This window comes from Lepisosteus platostomus, chromosome 2 (genome assembly GCF_059453375.1).
Source record: "Lepisosteus platostomus isolate fLepPlt1 chromosome 2, fLepPlt1.hap1, whole genome shotgun sequence".
Taxonomy (NCBI): Eukaryota; Metazoa; Chordata; class Actinopteri; order Semionotiformes; family Lepisosteidae; genus Lepisosteus; species Lepisosteus platostomus.
Window position 1 is genome coordinate 76860407 of NC_142612.1, and position 21249 is coordinate 76881655.

At 38.2% G+C, this 21249-nt stretch overlaps 3 protein-coding genes across 3 annotated transcripts; all 3 read left to right on the forward strand.

The window, feature by feature from the left end:
* The first annotated feature begins 1659 nt into the window (after positions 1-1659).
* LOC148677197 (extracellular calcium-sensing receptor-like) lies at positions 1660-6691 on the forward strand. Its single transcript, XM_088623107.1, has 7 exons — positions 1660-1862; positions 2802-3090; positions 3391-3933; positions 4012-4212; positions 4321-4527; positions 4958-5081; positions 5645-6691. Exons 1-7 carry the CDS (start codon positions 1660-1662, stop codon positions 6475-6477), a joined length of 2400 nt encoding a protein of 799 aa, XP_088479233.1. The 3' UTR covers positions 6478-6691.
* A 3143-nt stretch (positions 6692-9834) lies between these two features.
* Positions 9835-14038, forward strand: LOC148677198 (extracellular calcium-sensing receptor-like). The gene is made up of 5 exons (XM_088643434.1): positions 9835-10107; positions 10774-11589; positions 11980-12207; positions 12623-12746; positions 13128-14038. The coding sequence occupies exons 1-5, from the start codon at positions 9850-9852 to the stop codon at positions 14036-14038; spliced, it is 2337 nt and encodes a 778-aa protein (XP_088499560.1). The 5' UTR covers positions 9835-9849.
* A 1674-nt stretch (positions 14039-15712) lies between these two features.
* On the forward strand, positions 15713-19952 carry LOC148677199 (extracellular calcium-sensing receptor-like). Its single transcript, XM_088623119.1, has 5 exons — positions 15713-15801; positions 16061-16352; positions 17465-17692; positions 18106-18229; positions 19039-19952. The coding sequence occupies exons 1-5, from the start codon at positions 15713-15715 to the stop codon at positions 19950-19952; spliced, it is 1647 nt and encodes a 548-aa protein (XP_088479245.1).
* The last annotated feature ends 1297 nt before the right edge of the window (positions 19953-21249 follow it).

Consider the following 21249-nt stretch of genomic DNA (forward strand, 5'->3'; position numbering starts at 1 on the left):
AGAGGTAACAAACTAAGTTTAAAGCTTTTCTAGCCAAGAAAATAATAATGAGAAAGATTTTGTAATTGACAAGTTTAATAATGAGGCATGGCATACGTACGATTGACCAAAACCTTTTTCTGAACACTATAGTATAGTGCAATCAGCAAGTGCTTTGAGGTTAAATGAGGATGTTCACAATATTGGACACTAGAGGGAGCTAAGAATCCAAAACATCAACTGTAATTCCTCTGTGTGAAGCAGAGACGCGCAAGTCTCTTTCAGACGCTTTAAAGATCTTTACAGAAAGGTAAAAGCACGATCGTTTGTTTTTAGGCTTAAATTAAAAAAACACATACATTCACTTATTTACCAATAAACCTTTTTGTATGACAGGCAACTTAAGTGTTCCTAGTTAATGGTATATTGCATTGCACGTTCAAGAAACATAAGATACCCTTTTAAAAACATCTTTACACAAATGCAAAAAGGGTTACTAGCTGAAATATTTTCCTAGATACAAACCTAAGAAATTAGTGTGCAATGTAGGTGTTGTAATTGTATTTTATTTTAATTCATCTTTATTTAAGTCATTTAATTAATATGTCAGTATAGAAAACAAAAGTCAGCATATCCAGAAAGGGTCTCCTAATACAAAGTATGATGTTGAATAACAGCATAATGAAGGTAATAAGCATAAGCAATAAGCCTTATGTTAAAGTGAAAAGAAATGCTGCAAATTAAAATCAGAGGATTAACTAACACTGATGTTTTTGTCCTTATCTTGACTTTTCCAGATGGTATAGGATGCGGTATAGTTGCACAGGGGATCCTGATTAAAACAGTCTTCACGCTAATATAGCAGGCCAGGCTTGAGTTTTTAATGATTATGGTTTGAGGGAATACACCTGACATCCCAAAGGGACAACACAGTCTGCGATGTTACTCTACTATGAACAAGCTCATTCAGGGTGCATAGACATCACTTAGAGTCATCTGTCTGTAAAGGATGCAGCAAGCAGCTTCACTTGTGTGTGTTCTAATTCTGAACATTTAAAAAACAAATTAATTAAAAAAATATAATGAAAAATGAATAGGTGTTGAATTGCATTATTTAAGGATATTGAAGATCATCTATTTCCAAGACCTTAAGAAAGCAAACCCCCACAGAGTGTGCTGTACAGTTTTGAAATTAAGCATTCATGATTTAATCTATGAACTGACTTCCAACATTGTCATAATTATATGATAATGCACATTTCAAAATTCCTGTGCCTCTATTCTTTAACTGCACTATAAAAAATAATAAAATATGTTTAAACCCATTCTCACTTTATGTACATAAGAAAATTAATTAATAAGAGTATATACAGTATATATCTTTTGCCAAACATATATTTTACAGTTCATAGTAGAATCTTTGATAGTGATTTATTTTTTATTTCTCCGTCTTGCGACCTATAGCCGCGTTGAATTGAACAAAAGAAATGAGTGCCCTGTGTCTATTGTTATGCCTGCTGTTTGCAACATCTACTGGGAGTATAAGATATCACATCATCTTATTTTAAGAGCCCATCCCTGTGTGCAGGACTAACATAGCCATGCACAGATAGTGCAAGTGTTTATTAAATAAATAACACACTCAATGTGTCCCCGGTCACTGTAACACAGGGTAACAAGATGCTTGTCTTTATCCTGGCTCTGTTTTGCTCTGTCTCAGCGCCTTCGCCTAATAGAACCACAGAAGCCTCATGCACACTTCAGGGCAACTTTGAGCTGTCTGGATTCCTAGCCGATGGAGACATCGTTATTGGAGGGCTTTACAGGGTAGTGGTCCCTGACTTGACCTACACACACAAACCGGCGGCATCAGGATGTCAAGGGTGAGTTAATGTATTGCTGCGCAGGGGGAACATTGCTGCCAGATGACAGCATGTATTAGCTTTCATTTAAAATGTATTCTCAGCCTTTTCTCTCCCATTACCTTTTTTAAATGAATTCTAGTGTCTACTTAACCCGCTGTGCTCTTTTCTCAGGTAAACTGCCTTTTCTGGGGAATTCAAAGCAAGAAAGAGTAAACAGCTTCACAGACAATTTGCCTTCGAGTCAGATTTCCACAAACACTACCTGTAAACTGAGATGATGAAAGCAGACGTGCTCATTAGACCTTGAAATGGGAAATCATGCTCACTAAACGCTGCAGACCTGAGCACCCAGCAGTCTGGTCTCGCCTTACTGCTGCATCTGTGCAAAGGAAAACCCACTAATTAGCAAGCTGAGCTCATATGCTTTCACAGCATTGTGATTAGAGCCTTGGCAGGCATGGCTATTCAAACTATATCATTCAAGCACTGAGCTGTTTCAGTAGCTTTGAAATAAAATGAAGTGACATGTGTGCATAAACAAAATTCATTAATATGTTCTCTCACTTTGGCACCCTGGTAATTGCTAAATTGACTGCTGGAGTTTGTAGCTACTGTATGGCACACCACACTCTCTGTGTAAAATAATATATTGTATTACTTTTCCTCATCTTTTATTCATGACATTTTTTTTTTAGTTGAAGCACCATTGAAAATAAGATTCTGAATTAATTACTTTAATAACAAGTGAAGAAAAATAAGGGTTAAGTGATGCAAAGTTTAATAGTGTACATTTTGATATTGCTAAAATTCCAAAGCATAAGATTATCAGTAGCTGTATTCACGTGCCAATTTTGGTATCGCACACTGCATGTAACCTTTTTCTCACTGGTCCAGAATATGGGGCCTTTGTAGTCTTTCTTTTTGTTAGGTCAACTAAAAACCATGATTTCTCCACAGCTTTGACCCTAGATCTTTTCGCTGGGCCCAGACCATGCGACTGGCCATTGAAGAGATCAACAAACGTCTATATCTGCTTTCCAATCTAACCTTGGGCTACAAGATTTATGACTCCTGTGCAACTCATGTGGCATCCCAGAGAGCCAGTCTCACAGTTCTTAATGGCCCCAGTGAAGTGTCCAGCAGGATGTGCTCTGGAGCCTGGCCTGTAAAGGTCATCATCGGAGAATCTGGGTCATCACAGTCCATTATCCTCTCTAGAACGCTACAGCCTTTTAGAATTCCAATGGTATGTGCTCTATTTTCTAGAATCAAGAATTACATGTACTGTACATGTACAGGTGTTACAAAGAAGACTGAAATAGGTGCATTGGATACGGCATCTATTTAGGCTGTTCTGTGATCATTGTTAGTAATTCTGCTGCATTATTGTCTACCAATTTAAAATGTGTTATTTAAACCATAGTCTCTACCTGATAATAGTATTAATGATTATATTTTGTGGCATTCTGTAATTGGGAAACATTAACATAAGGCAACAAGGCCTTATTTCTTTCTTATTTCTGTTGTTTTGACCTTTTCTCCTCAGATAAGTTACATTTCCACATGCTCTTGCCTCAGCAACAGGCAAAGATATCCAACATTTTTTAGATTGATTCCCAGTGACTCCCACCAAGTGAAAGCCATTGCTCAGCTGGTGAAGCATTTCGGATGGACCTGGGTGGGAGCCATTTCAGAAGATGGCGATTATGGAAGATATGCGTTCCTGGCGTTAATTGAGGAGTTTGAAAGGATCGGTGTCCGTCTGGCCTACTATGAAACTAAAGTTTACAGCAGACAAAAGATTCTGGAGATCTTAGATGTGATGAAACGATCCAAAGCCAAGGTGGTCATTTCATTTGCTGGAGAAGGTGACTTGTACCCCCTGCTGAAGGAGTATGCAGCTCAGAACATCACTGGCATTCAGTGGATAGCCAGCGAAGTCTGGGTCACGGCCTCGCTGTTTGCAGCCAGCGAGTTCTACCCTTCTCTCGGTGGTACTATCGGGTTTGCCATTCGCCGGGGACAGATCCCTGCTCTGAGAAACTATCTCCTGAAAGTTCACCCTTCCCTGAATCCCAACAACACGCTGGTGCAGGAGCTCTGGGGCGACGTGTTCGGCTGCTCTTTCCTGCCCTCGAACGCCACTGGCCAGGATGGCAGAGTCCAGCCCCCCTGCAGCGGCCAGGAGTCTCTGGTGGAGAAGAGTTCCATCTACCTGGACGTGTCCAGCCTCCGGGTGTCCTACAACGTTTATAAAGCTGCGTACGCTATTGCCCACTCGCTGGACAGCCTGACCAGCTGTGAGCCTGGGAAAGGACCATTTGGCAATTTTACGTGCGCAGGCCCTTCAAGCTTTGAGCCATGGCAGGTAACACACTGCTTGATTGTATTGTCTCATTCTGTTTTCATGCCTAAGACCTCATTCTACTTCATTTTTACATAATGCCAAATAACCGTTATTTTTTGTTCTTGAAAGCTTCAACATTACATCCAGATGTTATCTGTTACAAACGCCTTGGGAGAAAAAATAAGCTTTGATGAAAATGGAGACCCCATTGCATCTTATGATATTATAAACTGGCAGAGGGGTGCAGATGGGAAACTGTGGTTTGTTACTGTTACAGTGGAAATCTATGTTGCATCTCAAGGACTTGGGAAGGAGCTCGTGATAAATGAAGAAGCTGTGATATGGAATGATGACCGAAAGACAAACTGCAAACAGCCACTACTAACTTCTTTGTAAGGAAAACATGTATTTCTTCATTGCAGATTATTGAGATTCACTGGAAGCACATATTTCAGAGTTTATAGTCAATTTTCTATTCTATGGGCCAGATTTCTAAAATATTTTTCTCAAACCATGTTTATTCCATTTTTTTCAGAATCATAAAACCATAATTGTAAAGTTAGTAAGGTGCTATACACATCTTTCAAGGAAAAGTTGAAATGTCAGATTTTGGAACATTAGATATGTGTTGATTGTTTCTGAATGTGTTGCATGCAGCAGTGCACAGTGTTTCAGAAATGCGTCTTCATTTCAAAGTGCTGTGTACAGAGGTTGTTCCAGGCCTGCAGACAGAGGCTGACAGACTGCTCTTTGTTCTCCACGTAAGGTGCTGCGGTCTGTGTGCACTGAAAGCTGCCCCCTTGGTACACGGAAAGGGATTCGTCAAGGGCAGCCTCCTTGTTGCTTTGACTGTCTACCATGTGCTGATGGCAAAATTAGTAATCAGACAGGCAAGTATTTCCTTCTTCATTTACTCTCGTGCATGCTCTGCATGAGCCCCATTTCCAAAGTTAATGTGTCCTCTGATTTCCAAATTGAATTAGAAAATGATGCAATGATGTGCAGACTTAAAGAGAGAATTTAAAATGAAGTACAGTAGAAAGATTATAGAACACACAGTCCTTATTATGCGTGCTATATACAGTACCAGTATTTATATTTACATTTACTGTGCATGTTTGTGTGTGTTTGACTTTGTTTCTTGAATGTTTCTGGGAATAAAAAGGAGTCCGTATACTGTAAGATTAAATAAAGTGGAACAAGAATCATAGTGATACACAAGACTCATACCGATGGTCTTCTCTTTTAATGAATTTTCTTTTTAAAAAAACAAGCATTTGGAATAAAGCGCCACTATTTTTAAACTTAGAGGGCTTTTAAAGTTTAATGTTTGCAAACAAATATTCAGTACAAAAATGACTATTTTCCACACCAAAGAGATCTATGTAGAAAGTGTAAAAAAATATGGCTGCTGCTTTCTGTAACTTCCCCATGTTTTTGACTACAGATTCAGTAGAGTGTACTGACTGTCCTGAGGATCACTGGTCAAATGCTGCAAGAACAGGCTGCATACCCAAAGAGGTGGAATACCTGAGCTATGATGAAATGGGGATCACACTGGCAGTGATTGCTCTACTGGGCGCTTGCCTTACGATTGGTGTCCTTGTGGTCTTCCTTCACTCCAGAAACCCTCCAATAGTCCGGGTTAACAACTCGGAGCTCAGCTTCTTTATCCTGCTGTCACTCACACTCTGTTTCCTGTGTTCTGTTGCTTTCATAGGACAGCCAACATATTGGTCTTGTATGTTTCGGCACACTGCCTTTAGCGTAACCTTCTCTCTGTGCATATCCTGCATTCTTGGGAAAACGCTGGTCGTTCTAGCAGCTTTCAAAGCGACGAGGCCTGGCAGTAATGTCATGAAATGGTTTGGACCCAGGCAGCAACGGATGATCATTTTCGCATTTACTGCAGTACAAATAGTCACCTGTACTATATGGCTGATAGCTGCTCCGCCATTCCCTCTTAAAAACACTGTCTATCAGAGGTCAAGGATCATACTGGAGTGTAGCACTGGCTCTGATTTGGCTTTCTGGTGTGTACTGGGCTACATTGGGGTTTTGGCTTGTTTGTGTTTTGTTCTTGCCATTTTAGCTAGGAAACTGCCAGACAATTTTAATGAGGCAAAGTACATTACATTCAGCATGCTCATCTTTTGTGTCTTGTGGCTGGTTTTTATACCTGCGTATGTCAGTTCACTGGGAAAGTACACTGTGGCTGTTGAAATATTTGCAATTGTTTGTGTATACATTTGCTCCAAAATTTCATTTTATTTTATTCAACCCTAAAACTATTACAAACAATACTTGATAAGAAATGTTAATCTAGGAATAAAACTAGAGAAGACTTCGTTTTATATTTTAAATTGATTTTATAGTGCACTTTCTTCAGTTTTCCTTGTTTAATGTACAGTATGGTTGAAAGCTATCATAGGATGTGAATGTATCTAGATGCTGCTGCTTGTCATTCAATACTAATCTTTTAATAAACTTTTTAATTGTATTACTGTTTGAGTAAATTATTATATATAATAAGATTGTTGTGCATATTTTTATAATGATATTAAACTATAATTTGCTTACAATCAATAAAACATATCAACGGTATATGAAAAATAAACAGTACATATTAGTTCAGGTGGGTAGCTGCGTCAGCATGTGTAGGCTGCAAAGGAACAAGTAATAGGTTTATTCCATGCTGAAAAAAAGAAGAAAGAAAACACAACGTTTTGGCCGTGGAGCCTTCTTCAGATGACAGGTCACACCACGGCCAAAACGTTATGTGTTCTTCTTTTTTTCAGCATGGAAGAAACCTATTAACAGTACATATTTACTTTTACATTCTTTGAGATATCAACCCCCTAAATATCTGTCTACAGAAAAATAGCAAGCAACCAAATAGCAAACAATAGAAAGCAGTGAAAAACATACACTAGGTAAAGTAGTTCAAATATGTAGCTGTGTCAATAGAGAATGCTGTCTTGAATATGTATAAATAATAGTTTAATTTTTGAAAGCCAAAATGTAATTTTGATTGGAGAATAATTCCATCTACAATAGATAGAGTGAAAAGAGGAGTACCTCAGGGCCCAGTGTAGGGACCTTTGCTTTTTGCCAATGTATATACACTAAAACTGGGTCATGGTTAAGAAAAGCTAATTAATTTTTAGTATTTCTAAATAGTACCTATTATAAACATTGAAGAATTTCATATATATTTAATTACTAATTCCAAATGGTCGAAACAACAAACCAATCTAGACTTGATTAGGCTGATTTATGTCAAAATCAGCTACAGTAAACGTAAATAAAATCTACATCAGCGAGAGAAGTTATTATTTTTGTTTTCGTTATCCATATTGTAATCGCCTCTTAGAATACAGGGTTGTGTGGGAGCCAAAACCTATCCTGGCAAGCAACAAGTGAAAGATAATAGATAGTATAATATCACTTTATTAGCCATATACGATTTCTTGCATTAGGAATTCATTTTTTCACATACCCCAGCTTGGTCTCCATGAGACACAGACAGGAAGAGAAGCTTGGGGTCAGAGTGCAGGGTCAGCCATTGTACAGCACCCCTGGAGCAGTTGGGGTTAAGGGCCTCGCTCAGGGGCCCAACAGAGTAGGATTCCTCTACTAACCATGGGATTTGAACTGGCAACCTTCCAGCCACAGATCCTTAGACACAAAGCCACCACTCCACCCGAAGGCAGGGTACACTCCAGACGGAACACCAATCTATTAAAGGGTATATCCGCAGACACACACATACTCACGTCTAGGGCAAATTTTCCCAGAAGCCCATTATACTACCAGTACATTTTTTGGAGTTTTGGAGGAAACCAGAGGAAACCCACGTGAACACAGGGAGAACATGAAAACCCCACAAGGATAGCACCGGGTCTGAAATTGAACCAGGGCCCCAGCCATACAAGAAAGCAATACTTGCCACTGCACGACCACGCCTCCCTGTTTTCATTACATATCTATTCATTGCAAGATGAATCGAATTATATTTAATAATTTCTGTAGTATCGTCAGTAATCATATACTAAAAGTAGCTTACAGCAACACATACCTTCATTTTATTCTAAACTGTAGCTAATTCTAAAATAAGAAAACAGGAGATAAATCATTACTCTCCATCTACACGTATTAAAAGCGTTAAAAGAGTGGTTTGCATTACTACCTCACAGCGTTGGGGCCCTGGGTTAAATTCCTGCAAGGAGTTTTTATGTTTACACCATGTTTCCTCCAGCTCTGGTTTGCTACTACAGACTAAAGACATACTGTACTAGTAGGTTAATTGGTTACTGTGGAAAACTGGCCATGGTGTGATCATGTGTATTGGTGACTATGTGTGCCTTGTCATGGACTGGCATCCCATGGAGGGTGTATTCCATTTTGAGCCTATTGTTTGCTGGGACAGGCTCTGGCTATAAGCTCTGTCTGCTTTATGCAAACTCAACACATACTAACAAGAGATGTTGTCCATGTCTTTCAATTTTGCAAGGGTTCAACAGAAAGATAGTGTTCTAATTTAATCTAATTTAAGGATGATTTTGACTGATTCCTCTTTATTTCTACCTTATGCATGTTCCATAAGATAACAAAGGAAAATGGTGTCTTCTGTCTTGATGCTTTTGTAAACAAAACCAAAAAAGAATTATGTTCTATAATGCATTTGAGATTTATTTTATTGCAGGTCATCTTATCCCACTGTTTAAATGTGACAGGACACAATATGAGCCAAATAGTAAAACTACAAATATACTGTTAGCCTCACTTGCATGAAAAATCTAATAAAGACTGACAGCAGTCCCACAGCAAGTCAATCTGAACTGTGAATCACTATTAGTTAATGAACTTTTCAGCCCCTCAAGGTAGATGTTTAATGTGCTGCATTTAACAGTAGGGAAATCCATTCTCCTTTGGAACATTCAAATTTTACCACTGGGATTTTACAGTTTAGCGAGTGATTTGCTCAATGTAAACACCCTGGGACTCAACCTTCTATATAAATAATTTTGAGATTTTAAAAAAAGCTACTGATTGGTTCAGCACAACAATTGTGAGATGCTACTCTATGCATTAGTGCTGATAGGCGCCTTTGCTACTATCTCAGAAAAACCTGTTTGTAAAATGGTAGGAAAACCAGAATTCCCAGTGCTATCGAAGGATGGAGATGTCGTTATTGGTGGTGCCTTTTCCATTCACAGCAGATCTAAAGTCCAGATGACGTTATTTCAATACGAACCAGAACCTCTGGGATGCTCAAGGTTAGTCTGATTCTGAACAACTCAAAAATTCATACATTTAAAGTTTACAACTTTTTTTTCTGAAATATTGAAATTACTAATGATTACTGTAGGAAAACATGCTTAATATTTCTAGTTATATGTGTAATAAAATTGTACAACTATATGGCAGAAAAATAAAGTGAAAGACGTTATTTTATGTAAATTCATAAGAAAAAAAATGAAAATGAAAACCATGACATACCAAGGTTTTTCTGTATGTGTGACATCTTATATTAAAAATACTCCCTTAAAATGTAATTTAAAAAGTCATTTATTTGGAATTGAATATTTTAACAAAACAATGAATTTTTTACATTATTTTAGCATTAACTTCAGAGAATTTCGCTTCGCACAAACCATGATCTTTGCAATAGAGGAAATAAACAATAGCACCGATTTACTTCCAGAAACGTCCTTAGGCTACAGGATCTATGACAGCTGTGGCTCTATTCCATCTTCCATAAAAACAGCAATGGCTTTAATGAACGGTCAAGAAGAAACAGTGTTGAATGAGTCTTGCACTGAGTCAGGCACAGTTCATGCAATTATAGGAGAATCTGAGTCATCATCAACCATTGCGATGGCAACAACTACAGGACCATTTCATATTCCCGTGGTAAGAAATTTAACCTCTCTGTAATTCTCCCTGTTAATTGCATCTTTTGTAGTTTTGAAACGTAACATACTGATTTCAAATATCTATAGCAGTGCAAGCAATCAGGAGAAGTCTGAAGGGAGCAAATGCTGTAATTATTGGAAATCCATTGGTTGATATTTTGATTTTGTAACTGTCATATTATTCTGAAAATTACAACTGCACTTGAACTGGGGGTATACATAGAGAAACTAGTGATTGTATACAGTATAGAGGTATGTCACTGTTGGAGACCTACTGTAAAACAGTCCAGCTGGACATATTATACTGTAACTGAGATCAATAGATGTGGCATCATTCTTTCTCTTATGTTAGGCATAAAAATGTTTAAAAATTGAGTGGGAGAAAGCATCTGTGTTGACCTAAGCGACTACAAACTTGCTCCTGACACAACATTTGCATGAAGGACAAGATTTAGATTTGGATTTGGCTGGGTTATTTTGTATAAATTGTTTGAAAATATCCAGCATATGCTGAGCAGGGTTGAAACTCAGAAGAGTTGTGATACAGATCTGTAGTAATTACCGTGTGTGGAAAAATTACCCCATTAATGTAGAATATGAATGAACATGCATTTTGCATTTTCTTAATAACTATCATAAAATACCTAATTTCCTACGCTTACAGATCAGTCACTTTGCTACTTGTGCATGCCTGAGCAACAAAAAACTGTTTCCTACATTCTTCAGAACCATCCCGAGTGACTATTACCAGAGCAGAGCCCTGGCACAGCTTGTGAAGCACTTTGGATGGACCTGGGTTGGGGCCATTAGAAGTGATAATGATTATGGCAACAATGGGATGGTTACCTTTGTAGAAGCTGCCCAACAGGAAGGGGTATGCATTGAATACTCAGAAGCTATTTTAAGAACAAATCCAAAGGAGAAGATTGCTAGGGTTGTAGATATCATAAGGAAAGCAACTTCGAAAGTTCTGGTAGCTTTCTTAGCTCAGGGCGAGATGGAGGTTTTGTTAGAGGAGATCCTACTGCAAAATGTCACTGGACTGCAGTGGATCGGTAGCGAATCCTGGATTACAGCAAGACAACTTGCAACAGAAAAAGCTTCTGAAGTACTGAGTGGTGCAATTGGGTTTGCAATCAACAAGTCAACAATAGCAGGCCTGAAGGAATTCTTATTGAAACTCCATCCATCACAAGCACCTGGTAGTGCTATTCTAAAAGAGTTCTGGGAAACTGCTTTTGGTTGTACTTTATCATCTCAAAGCAAGAGCAATGATACGGAGCATTGCACAGGGACAGAGCAATTAGCACTTTTAAGAAACCAGTACACTGATATATCCGAGCTGAGGATTTCCAACAATGTTTACAAGGCAGTGTATGCTCTCGCACACTCCATTCACAATCTGCTTACCTGTAAAGATGGACAAGGCTCCTTCACGAATGAGACCGGCACTAAGAAGAACACGACTGAACCACGACAGGTAAGCAAATGCTTCTTTTTGCATTGGAACTGAGAAAATACACCTTTTACTTCTGAGACTGCAAAGCCAGAAATCTAAATGAAGTCTCTGACAATTCAGTGTCTGATCAAAACCTGAGACTTATAGTATATATAGAGTCTAGGATTCTGCCAGGTGCTTAAAAACATCATAAGTCAAGTCACATACAGGAGTATCATGAAGATAGCAGTCAACTCAATACAGGTAGAAGTATGATCAGGGAGGCTATCAAAAAATAATTTGTAGAGAGAGTAGCTAAGACATAGATGCAAAATAAGAACTCATTGTTATCCTGGGGAATTTCCCTAAATACCATGAGACAGTACCGCCTTATTCATATTTATAATAACATATTTGTTTTTGATTTTGTAGGTGCTACATTATTTAAAAGGAGTTAATTTCACAACCAGAACTGGAGAAAGGGTGTATTTCAATACAAATGGTGATCCAGCAGCAAAATATGAATTGGTTAACTGGCAGCACACTAGAGACGGAGGAACTACTTTCACAACTGTCGGTCACTATGATGCATCCCTCCCTGCCGGTCAGCAGTTCACCATGAATCTTGTCAACATAGTATGGGCTGGTGATCACAATCAGGTGAGTTTCAAGTAAGAGGACTTTTGTTTTAATTTTTGAGGACTTGAAAAAGTTAGAAAAACTCCACTAGATTAATTATACTGGCATTAATTTAAGTTGTACAAAATTATTGTATCTTATTTTATACTCAAATCAGTATAATATCAGAGATAAGACACTGCTAACATATCTGTTTTGGGGGGATGGCCAGTGAAATACATGCCTTCACAGAGTTTCAAGCCATTCCTCTATGAGAATAATCTACACAAAGTTTCCAAAGAACGGAAACATTTCTTAAAATTATTTTTCAGTATCATTATGCACTAAAAGCAGTGGAAAAAGTGTAAAACCCTCTAAAATAAGGGATGTGAGTAACATTTCGAGGAACCAAACACATGCATTGTGGCTACAAAAACACAAGACTTTTATTTCACAGCAACCTGTGTCAGTGTGCAGTGAGAGCTGTCTTCCAGGCACTCGAAAGGTTGTTCAGAGAGGAAGGCCTGTCTGCTGCTTCTACTGTACACCATGTGCTGAAGGAGAGATCAGCAACTCTACTGGTAAAATATTAAAATAGAAACTAGTAATTACAACAGTGAAGTCCTCTAATGGTGAAATGTACATTCAAAGATACAAAAGGCAGCAAAGATTCAGTACATATCATGCAGCATTGAATGTTCTACAATACTGAATTACTGTATTTGCAGACGTACAAATTCATTAATCTACAGTAAATAAACATATATAGTAGGCTGCACAGTAAATGCCTTAGAAACATTTAACGTCAATGCCGACATTTATTTTGCATTCACAGAAAATTCTGAAGAAAGGCAGAAAACTAGGTGGAAAGTTAGCAATGCATTTTGCTGTAACATCATAACTGTATGTTACAGTTATTACTTAAATGTTAATATCTATTAATTTAATGTGTTTTCTTTCAGATACCATTGAGTGTACAAAATGTCCCTTGGAATACTGGTCAAATGAAGACCAAACCCAGTGTATCTTAAAGGAGACTGAATTCCTGTCTTTTGGGGAGAACATGGGAATAGTTCTGACAATGTTTTCGTTGGCTGGAGCATGTTTAAATTTAGCCATAGGTTTTATATATTTCCACTTCAGAGCAACACCCCTTGTTAAAGCCAATAACTCTGAACTGAGTTTCCTTCTGCTCTTTTCATTGACTCTGTGTTTCCTCTGTTCACTCACATTCATTGGCCAGCCCTCTGACTGGTCCTGTATGTTGCGCCACACAGCATTTGGGATCACATTTGCTCTTTGCATCTCCTGTGTTCTAGGGAAGACATTAGTAGTGTTAATGGCCTTTAAAGCCAAAATGCCTGGCAACAGTGTTCCAAAATGTTCTGGGCCATTGCAGCGACTTAGTGTTTTTACTTGCACAATCATTCAAGTATTACTATGTATACTTTGGTTAGCATTATCCCCTCCATTCCCATATAAAAATATGGAATACTTCAAAAACAAAATCATTTTAGAGTGTGACCTAGGCTCAACAGTAGCATTTTATGCTGTGTTAGGGTATATAGGATTCCTCTCTGCCATGTGCTTTGTACTCGCTTTCCTGGCTCGGAAGCTTCCTGATAACTTCAATGAAGCCAAATTCATTACATTCAGCATGCTCATATTCTGTGCTGTCTGGATCACCTTTATCCCAGCTTACATCAGCTCCCCTGGAAAGTATACAGTAGCTGTAGAAATATTTGCTATTTTAGCTTCTAGTTTTGGTCTGCTTTTTTGTATTTTCCTTCCTAAATGCTACATTATGCTACTTAAACCAGAAAAAAACACAAGAAAACATTTGATTGGCAAAATGCATTCAAAATCACTCTAAGAATCAAGACTGTAAAAAAGAACATAGTACTTTTAAATGTATGTCTGCTTTTTATTATGACGGGAAAAGTAATAGGTTTATTCCATGCTGAAAAGAGAAGAGAGAAAACACAACGTTTCGGCTGTGAAGTCTTCTTCAGGTGTGAGAAAGACAGGGCAGACAGCAGAGATTAAATAGCACAGAAGAACACAAACTGGGAGAGGGGAGGAGGCAGGAGGGGCAGAGAGGCCACTCAGGAAGTGTAAAGTGGAGAGGGGTGAAGAAGCTTGTGTTCTTCTGTGTTCTTCTGTGCTATTTAATCTCTGCTGTCTGCCCTGTCTTTCTCACACCTGAAGAAGGTTTCACAGCCGAAACATTGTGTTTTCTCTCTTCTCTTTTCAGCATGGAATAAACCTATTACTTGTTCTTTTGCAGACGATGAATGCTGACGCAGCTACTCACTCACCTAAAGAGAAAATAGTTCAATAACAGGGCTTAGATAAGCAGCTGAAACGAGAGCAAGGAGTTAAAGCAGGGCTTTCCAGATCTGGGCTTGGTGGGTTGGAGTGTCCACAGGTGCTCTAAGTGTTAAAGCAGCAGCACCTGAAGAGCTGGGAGATGCTGTTAAATTAGTTCAACAGTGAGCTGATTAGGGGTTATACAGTAAACAACCCTGATGATCTCGAGGACCACCGACCTCGGCCTGTTTCAGTCTAAATTGAACCAGTTAACTAACTTAAATTGATCAAACCACAGGTTCCAAGTCTTTATTTGGAAAGTGATGGTTTAAGGCTGACCTACTGTACAGTATGAGACCTGCAGGACTGTGGCTCTCCAGGACCAGGCCTGGCCACCCCTGCCCAAGGCCCTGGATATACTGTACAGCACCCAGTAGGGAGCTAATATATTGGAGCGCTACAAGGCCGGTCATTTCCAAAACTGATACAGTGCTTTACATGCACCAACAAAAGCATTCATTTACTATATAAAAATAATGTTTTATATATTTTATAAAGCAGAGATTAAACAAATTAAAACTACAAACTCCTCCAACATGAGAAATGAAACTCATCTTTAACAGTAAGATGCCAGAATTGAATTCAATACTTGGTACTTTCGTGAATTACTATTGTGAAATAAATATGCTATTTGAATTTAGGAATACATTTTTGAATATTGTGTTAAAATGCTTGAGTGTTCTGCTGCACAGTAAATGATCAAACAGTGAAGAAAGCAGTTCTGACTATTTAATTCTACCTTTTTTTAAATCACATTTCTAAATATGATACTTTCATCACTAGTAGAAGGGATATTGTTTAAATGAAACAATGCCTTTTACTCAGTTAAAGCTTCTTGTCACTTATTAAAAAGATCAGATTCACAGACATGAAAATAACAGCTGCAATTTAGTTTTCTAGAGGCAGATTAAAAAGACCTTTGAGATTTCTTACTAAAGAATGAAATTAGAACTACAGTAACGTCATGTTTATCTCATCACTCCAGAGACATCAGGTTTAATATAAATAAATTAGGGTGATTTGGCTGTGATGAGAGATGGGGATCTTTCTGTGCTTTAAGATGTTATCACAAGTCACTGTACTGACAGTGGTTGTGCTAATCTCATCAGCAGAAGAAACTGTTTGTAGGCTTGAGGGAAGTGCAGCTATCCCACCTTTATTTAAGGAGAATGACTTTATGATTGGTGGGATATTTTCAATTCATGCTGAGGTTTTGGCTGAGACTTTTCCATTTACAACAAAACCAGAGACTCTGAAATGCAAAAGGTTAGTTATAATTTTTTTTTTCACTTGATATAATCAGTCCCTGATGCAATAGTCCTTTAATAAACTAGATGTCTGCTTTGCTTCTGTCGATACTTGTCTGTTGTTTTATTTTATTACTTACAGATAGAATAGTCTTATATATCTGTATTACATTCTATATATTGACTTTACACTTTATGTTATCATAGTATTCAGAGCTTTAATATGTAATATGAAAGATGAAATAAAACAATACCAATTTGACTTGTATTTTTTCTAGACTTAGCTTCCGTGAATTTCAGCTAGCACAAACAATGATCTTTGCCATTGAAGAAATAAACAACAGGACAGATCTTCTTCCTGGAGTGTCTTTGGGATATAAGATCTATGACACATGTGGCTCCATATCTTTGGCAATAAGAGCAGCCATGGCTTTAATGAATGGAAATGAGGAAACTCTCTCTGACACCTCCTGCTCCAGACCAGCTGCAGTTCAAGCTATAATAGGAGAGTCGGGATCTTCACCCACTATTGCAGTTTTAGCAGCAGTTGGACCTTTTCATATCCCCGTGGTGAGAAATGTTTAATAAAGGTTTTATTAACTAAAACAACAAATACAGCTACAACAAATACAGGTACCATTACCTATTATTATTATTTGTAGAACATTTAAATTCAAAGGAGAGAGAAACTCATTTTTAATGTGAATATATAAAGAACCTATTTTGATCCTTTAGAATTTTCTTTTAACAGATCAGTCACTTTGCTACCTGTGCATGTCTGAGCAATAGAAGGAGATTCCCTTCATTCTTCAGAACCATCCCCAGTGACTATTATCAGAGCAGAGCCCTGGCTCAGCTTGTGAAGCACTTTGGATGGACCTGGGTTGGAGCCATTAGAAGTAACAATGATTACGGCAACAACGGGATGGCTACTTTTGTGCAAGCCGCCCAGCAAGAGGGGATCTGTATTGAGTATTCAGAGAGTTTTTACAGAACGGATCCACACCATAAAGTTCTAAAGCTCATAGACGTTATAAAAAAGAGCACTGCAAAAGTTATTGTGGCATTTCTTGCTCAAGGAGAAATGAATATTTTATTGGATGAATTATCCCTCCAGAAGGTAGCTGGTCTTCAGTGGATTGGAACAGAAGCATGGATAACTGCCAGCAATCTTGCAACAACACAAAATTTAAGAGTTCTGAGTGGATCAATGGGGTTTGCTGTTAGTAACTCCATGATACAGGGGTTGAAGGAATTTTTATTGAATGTCCATCCTTTACAAGCTCCTGGCAACGATCTCCTATATGAGTTCTGGGAAAAGGCCTTCAGCTGCTCTTTTAGAATTGAAGGCAATACTGCAGATCAACATGCTTGCACTGGGCTTGAAAGCTTAAAAGAACTAAAGAACCAATACACCGATGTCACTGAATTGAGAATATCCAATAATGTATACAAAGCTGTGTATGCTGTTGCACACTCTTTACACAATCTACTCAAATGCAAAACAGGACAAGGATCTCCTGCTAATTCTAGCTGCATGAGCAAAATTAAAACTGAACAGTCAGAGGTAAAGTGCTGTTCAAATCTGTAGTGCGTTAACAGTAACATTTACACTCAAATGTACTGTATTTTTGTTTGTCCGTCAGGATATCTTCAGTTCAAAATAATTGCGTTTTTCACAGGTACTTGAGAACCTCAAAACTGTCAACTTCAGGGCTGAAACTGGAGAGCAGGTCTTCTTTGATGACAGTGGAGATCCAGTTGCGAGGTATGAACTAGTGAACTGGCAGCTTGTAAACGAGAGCACCGTCCAGTTCACGACCATCGGTTACTACGATGCTTCACTGCCAGCAGGTCGTCAGTTTGTCATGAATCAAGTCGATATTGTTTGGACAGGTGGGCAACGTGAGGTAAGTATAAGATAATCTTCTAAGACAAATTACACTTTGCTGTAACAGGTTAGTAGATTGTTTATCCCTGGACCTACAAGAGTATCAGTAGAAAAGTGTCTCACGCTAAGACATAGCCTAGCACTACAAGCAGTCAACTTGCACTGTTATTCTGTGAATGGTTAGAAAATCCATGGTTGGATGAATAATTATTAACTGACATTGGAGTTGGTGGATGGAGTGATTGTAGCGCAGTGTGTTTTCATTTGCGGTTCAATGTCAAATTTTCATTCAGTAACACACCGTGAAAATATTCTCCAAAAATGTAATACGCATTTTTTTGTACAAATGCAAAACTTAGTTTTATTTTGTGATAAGCACATAGCCCATGTCACTGTTCCTCCGCTGCAAATTGTTTTGTCCTTGTTCTGCAGAAGCCTGAGTCAGTGTGCAGTGAGAGCTGTCCTCCAGGCACTCGAAAGGCAGCTCAGAGAGGAAGGCCCGTGTGTTGCTATGACTGCATACGATGTGCTGAAGGAGAGATCAGCAACACTACAGGTAAATGTAATTTAAAGATAACGGAGAGTTACTAAAATTTCAACAGTCATTATTTTAGTACAGTACATACAGAATTTGGAGGCTTACAACATATCAGCAGTGTAATCTTACGATGTGGAGCCAAATACCTAACCTCATCAAATCTTTAGATGCTAAACAAGGATCAACAAGGCTAGTTCAACAATCGTAAGACAGACCCCAAGTGGAAATTGGGATGTTGCTCGCAATGGTTTTGATCTGTGGAAGGCAGTGCTCAAATTTAATTAGTACATGCTGTAGGAGACTGTTTTTCAGATGGATTGTTAAGCTAAGGTCCTGTCAAACTTGCCGTGTGCAAGAAAGAAAAATTGTACAGCAATATTATAAATGACACCCATGCTCATCCTCTTCCACTAAATTCCAATGTGGACATTTTCAGTTTGTCCTACACACTTTAGATATCCACTCTATATCTTAATTGGTTCTGTTATTGTGTAATGAGATGCCACATATACTGTAGATAATAATCTCTTTCCTGGTTAAAATGCATTAGGCAATGTGATGAATTAGTGAGGTATGATTTCATCCATCCATTTTTTAGCCACTTTATCGAATACACGGCCATGAGGGAGCTGGAACCTATCTCAGAAAGCAACAGGCCGCAAGGCAGGGTACACCCTGGACAGGACGGCAGTTAATCGCAGGGCAGACATACAAACACAGACTTGCACAGTATTATTATTAAACATAATACTTAATTTTTAAAATGGTAAAAAAAAATAGTTATACATATGACTATTATTCTAATTGTATTCATTATTTTTTTACAGATTCTGTTGATTGTATTCAGTGTCCTTTGGAATTCTGGTCAAACAACAAAAGAGATGAATGTGTATTAAAAGCAGTTGAATTCCTGTCCTTTGGAGAAATCATGGGAATACTGCTCATAGCTTTTTCTTTGTCTGGAGCTTGCCTAACTATAGGTGTAGCTTTCATCTTCTACAAAAACAAGGACACTCCAGTTGTTAAAGCCAATAATGCTGAACTGAGTTTCCTTCTGCTCTTTTCATTGACTCTGTGTTTCCTCTGTTCACTTACTTTCATTGGCCAGCCCTCTGACTGGTCCTGTATGTTGCGCCACACAGCATTTGGGATCACATTTGTCCTGTGCATCTCTTGTGTTCTGGGGAAAACAATAGTGGTGTTAATGGCCTTTAGGGCTACACTGCCAGGCAGTAACATTATGAAATGGTTTGGGCCCAAACAGCAAAGGTTAAGTGTTTTTGTTTTAACACTCATACAGGTCTTGATTTGTTTTCTTTGGTTGACAATATCACCTCCTTTTCCAAACAAAAATATGAATTATTACAAAGAAAGAATCATTCTGGAGTGTGATCTTGGATCTTCAGGTGCATTCTGGGCTGTGTTAGGGTATATAGGATTCCTCTCTGCCATGTGCTTTGTGCTCGCTTTCCTGGCTCGGAATCTACCTGATAACTTCAATGAAGCCAAATTCATTACATTCAGCATGCTCATATTCTGTGCTGTCTGGATCACCTTTATCCCAGCTTATATCAGCTCCCCTGGGAAGTTCACTGTAGCTGTGGAAATATTTGCTATTTTAGCTTCTAGTTTTGGTTTACTTTTCTGTATATTTGCACCAAAATCTTATATAATTTTAGTAAAACCTGAATTAAATACAAAGAGGTGTGTAATGGGTAAAATGGCATCAAACCCACAATAACAGAACCAAACAAGAACTGAAAGTTTAATTTAAATTTGTTGAAACTACAGTGAAACTACAAGAAAACATCAAAAGTGTTGTTTTCTGAAGTCCCATAGAGATCTAAATCTCTATGTAAGTAATGAAGTGAAAAATTAGAATAAACAACCGCCGTGCTGTGCTATTAGAATTAAAGTCTGTGCATGTATTTCTATATATTTTACAAACATGAAGATCTTTGACTGTGTTTGAGGAAAGGCAGCAAAAATAATTATATTAAAAAATAAAATGTTTGTGTTAACAGAAAAGCTTTGTTAAATAATTAAAAGCATTTATGAAAAAATGATTGATTTCCCTGTTTTCAGAGACAAAACACTACGCTGAACTATTTTCAGGCAGATCAAAGATAAGCGAAGGCCGTTAAGCCCATCCGATCATTTCTATTTCTCTAAAGTCCCTAACCAGTATTAATTGTACCGGGAGCAACACTCACAAGTATGAAATCCCCCAGTACAACCCCAGAAAGAGGTCATTTAGAGTTGCCAGTTATTAGCAAAACTACCCTACATGTTTTATGTGGAACATGCAGACTCCACAAATTCACAGATTTGAACCTAGGACACTAGACCTGTGAGACTGTGGTGCTAATCTCTCTGTCACCCCATATTCACCATAGGTAAGCTTTATCAAATCTGTGCTCCTCTGTCACCAAAATAATTTAATGATAAAAAAACAGTATTGACAAAATGGATTGAGAAAAGATTAACGGATTGTCAATTGTACTCTTTACAGGCACTCTGCAGGCTAACCATTCATCACATTCCCATGTGAATGCCTACAGCGCATTACTTTGGCTCAGATATGGATTCTGGATCTTTATTCTTTATCACCTAATGCTCATTAACCGGTTTCCTTACTTTATGTGCATGAAGTCTTCTGTCTTAAAAAGTGAGTAAACGTGATCATCGAAAAAATAAATCCAAAACACTGCTGAGGATAAAACTAAAAAGATGATAATGTTTAGTAAATAATCATGAATAAATCATACAATTGTGGAGGGATCAAACATTATCTGGATTTCTGTTCGAAAAGGTTGCACACACTTCTCTTTCACATTGGTTTGAGCTAGTTCACCTTAGCCAGGAGGATAGGGATCTAGGTATGGGGCGGAGTCAGAACGAGACATAAGCCCTCAGATAGCAGACGTGGGGCGACCTGGTGAGGTGGGCCTCTCGACAACTGAACCCAATGGCGAGCCAGGAGGATAGGGAGATCCGGAAATATAAAGCCCCAGACAACAAGACACGCCGGAAGAACA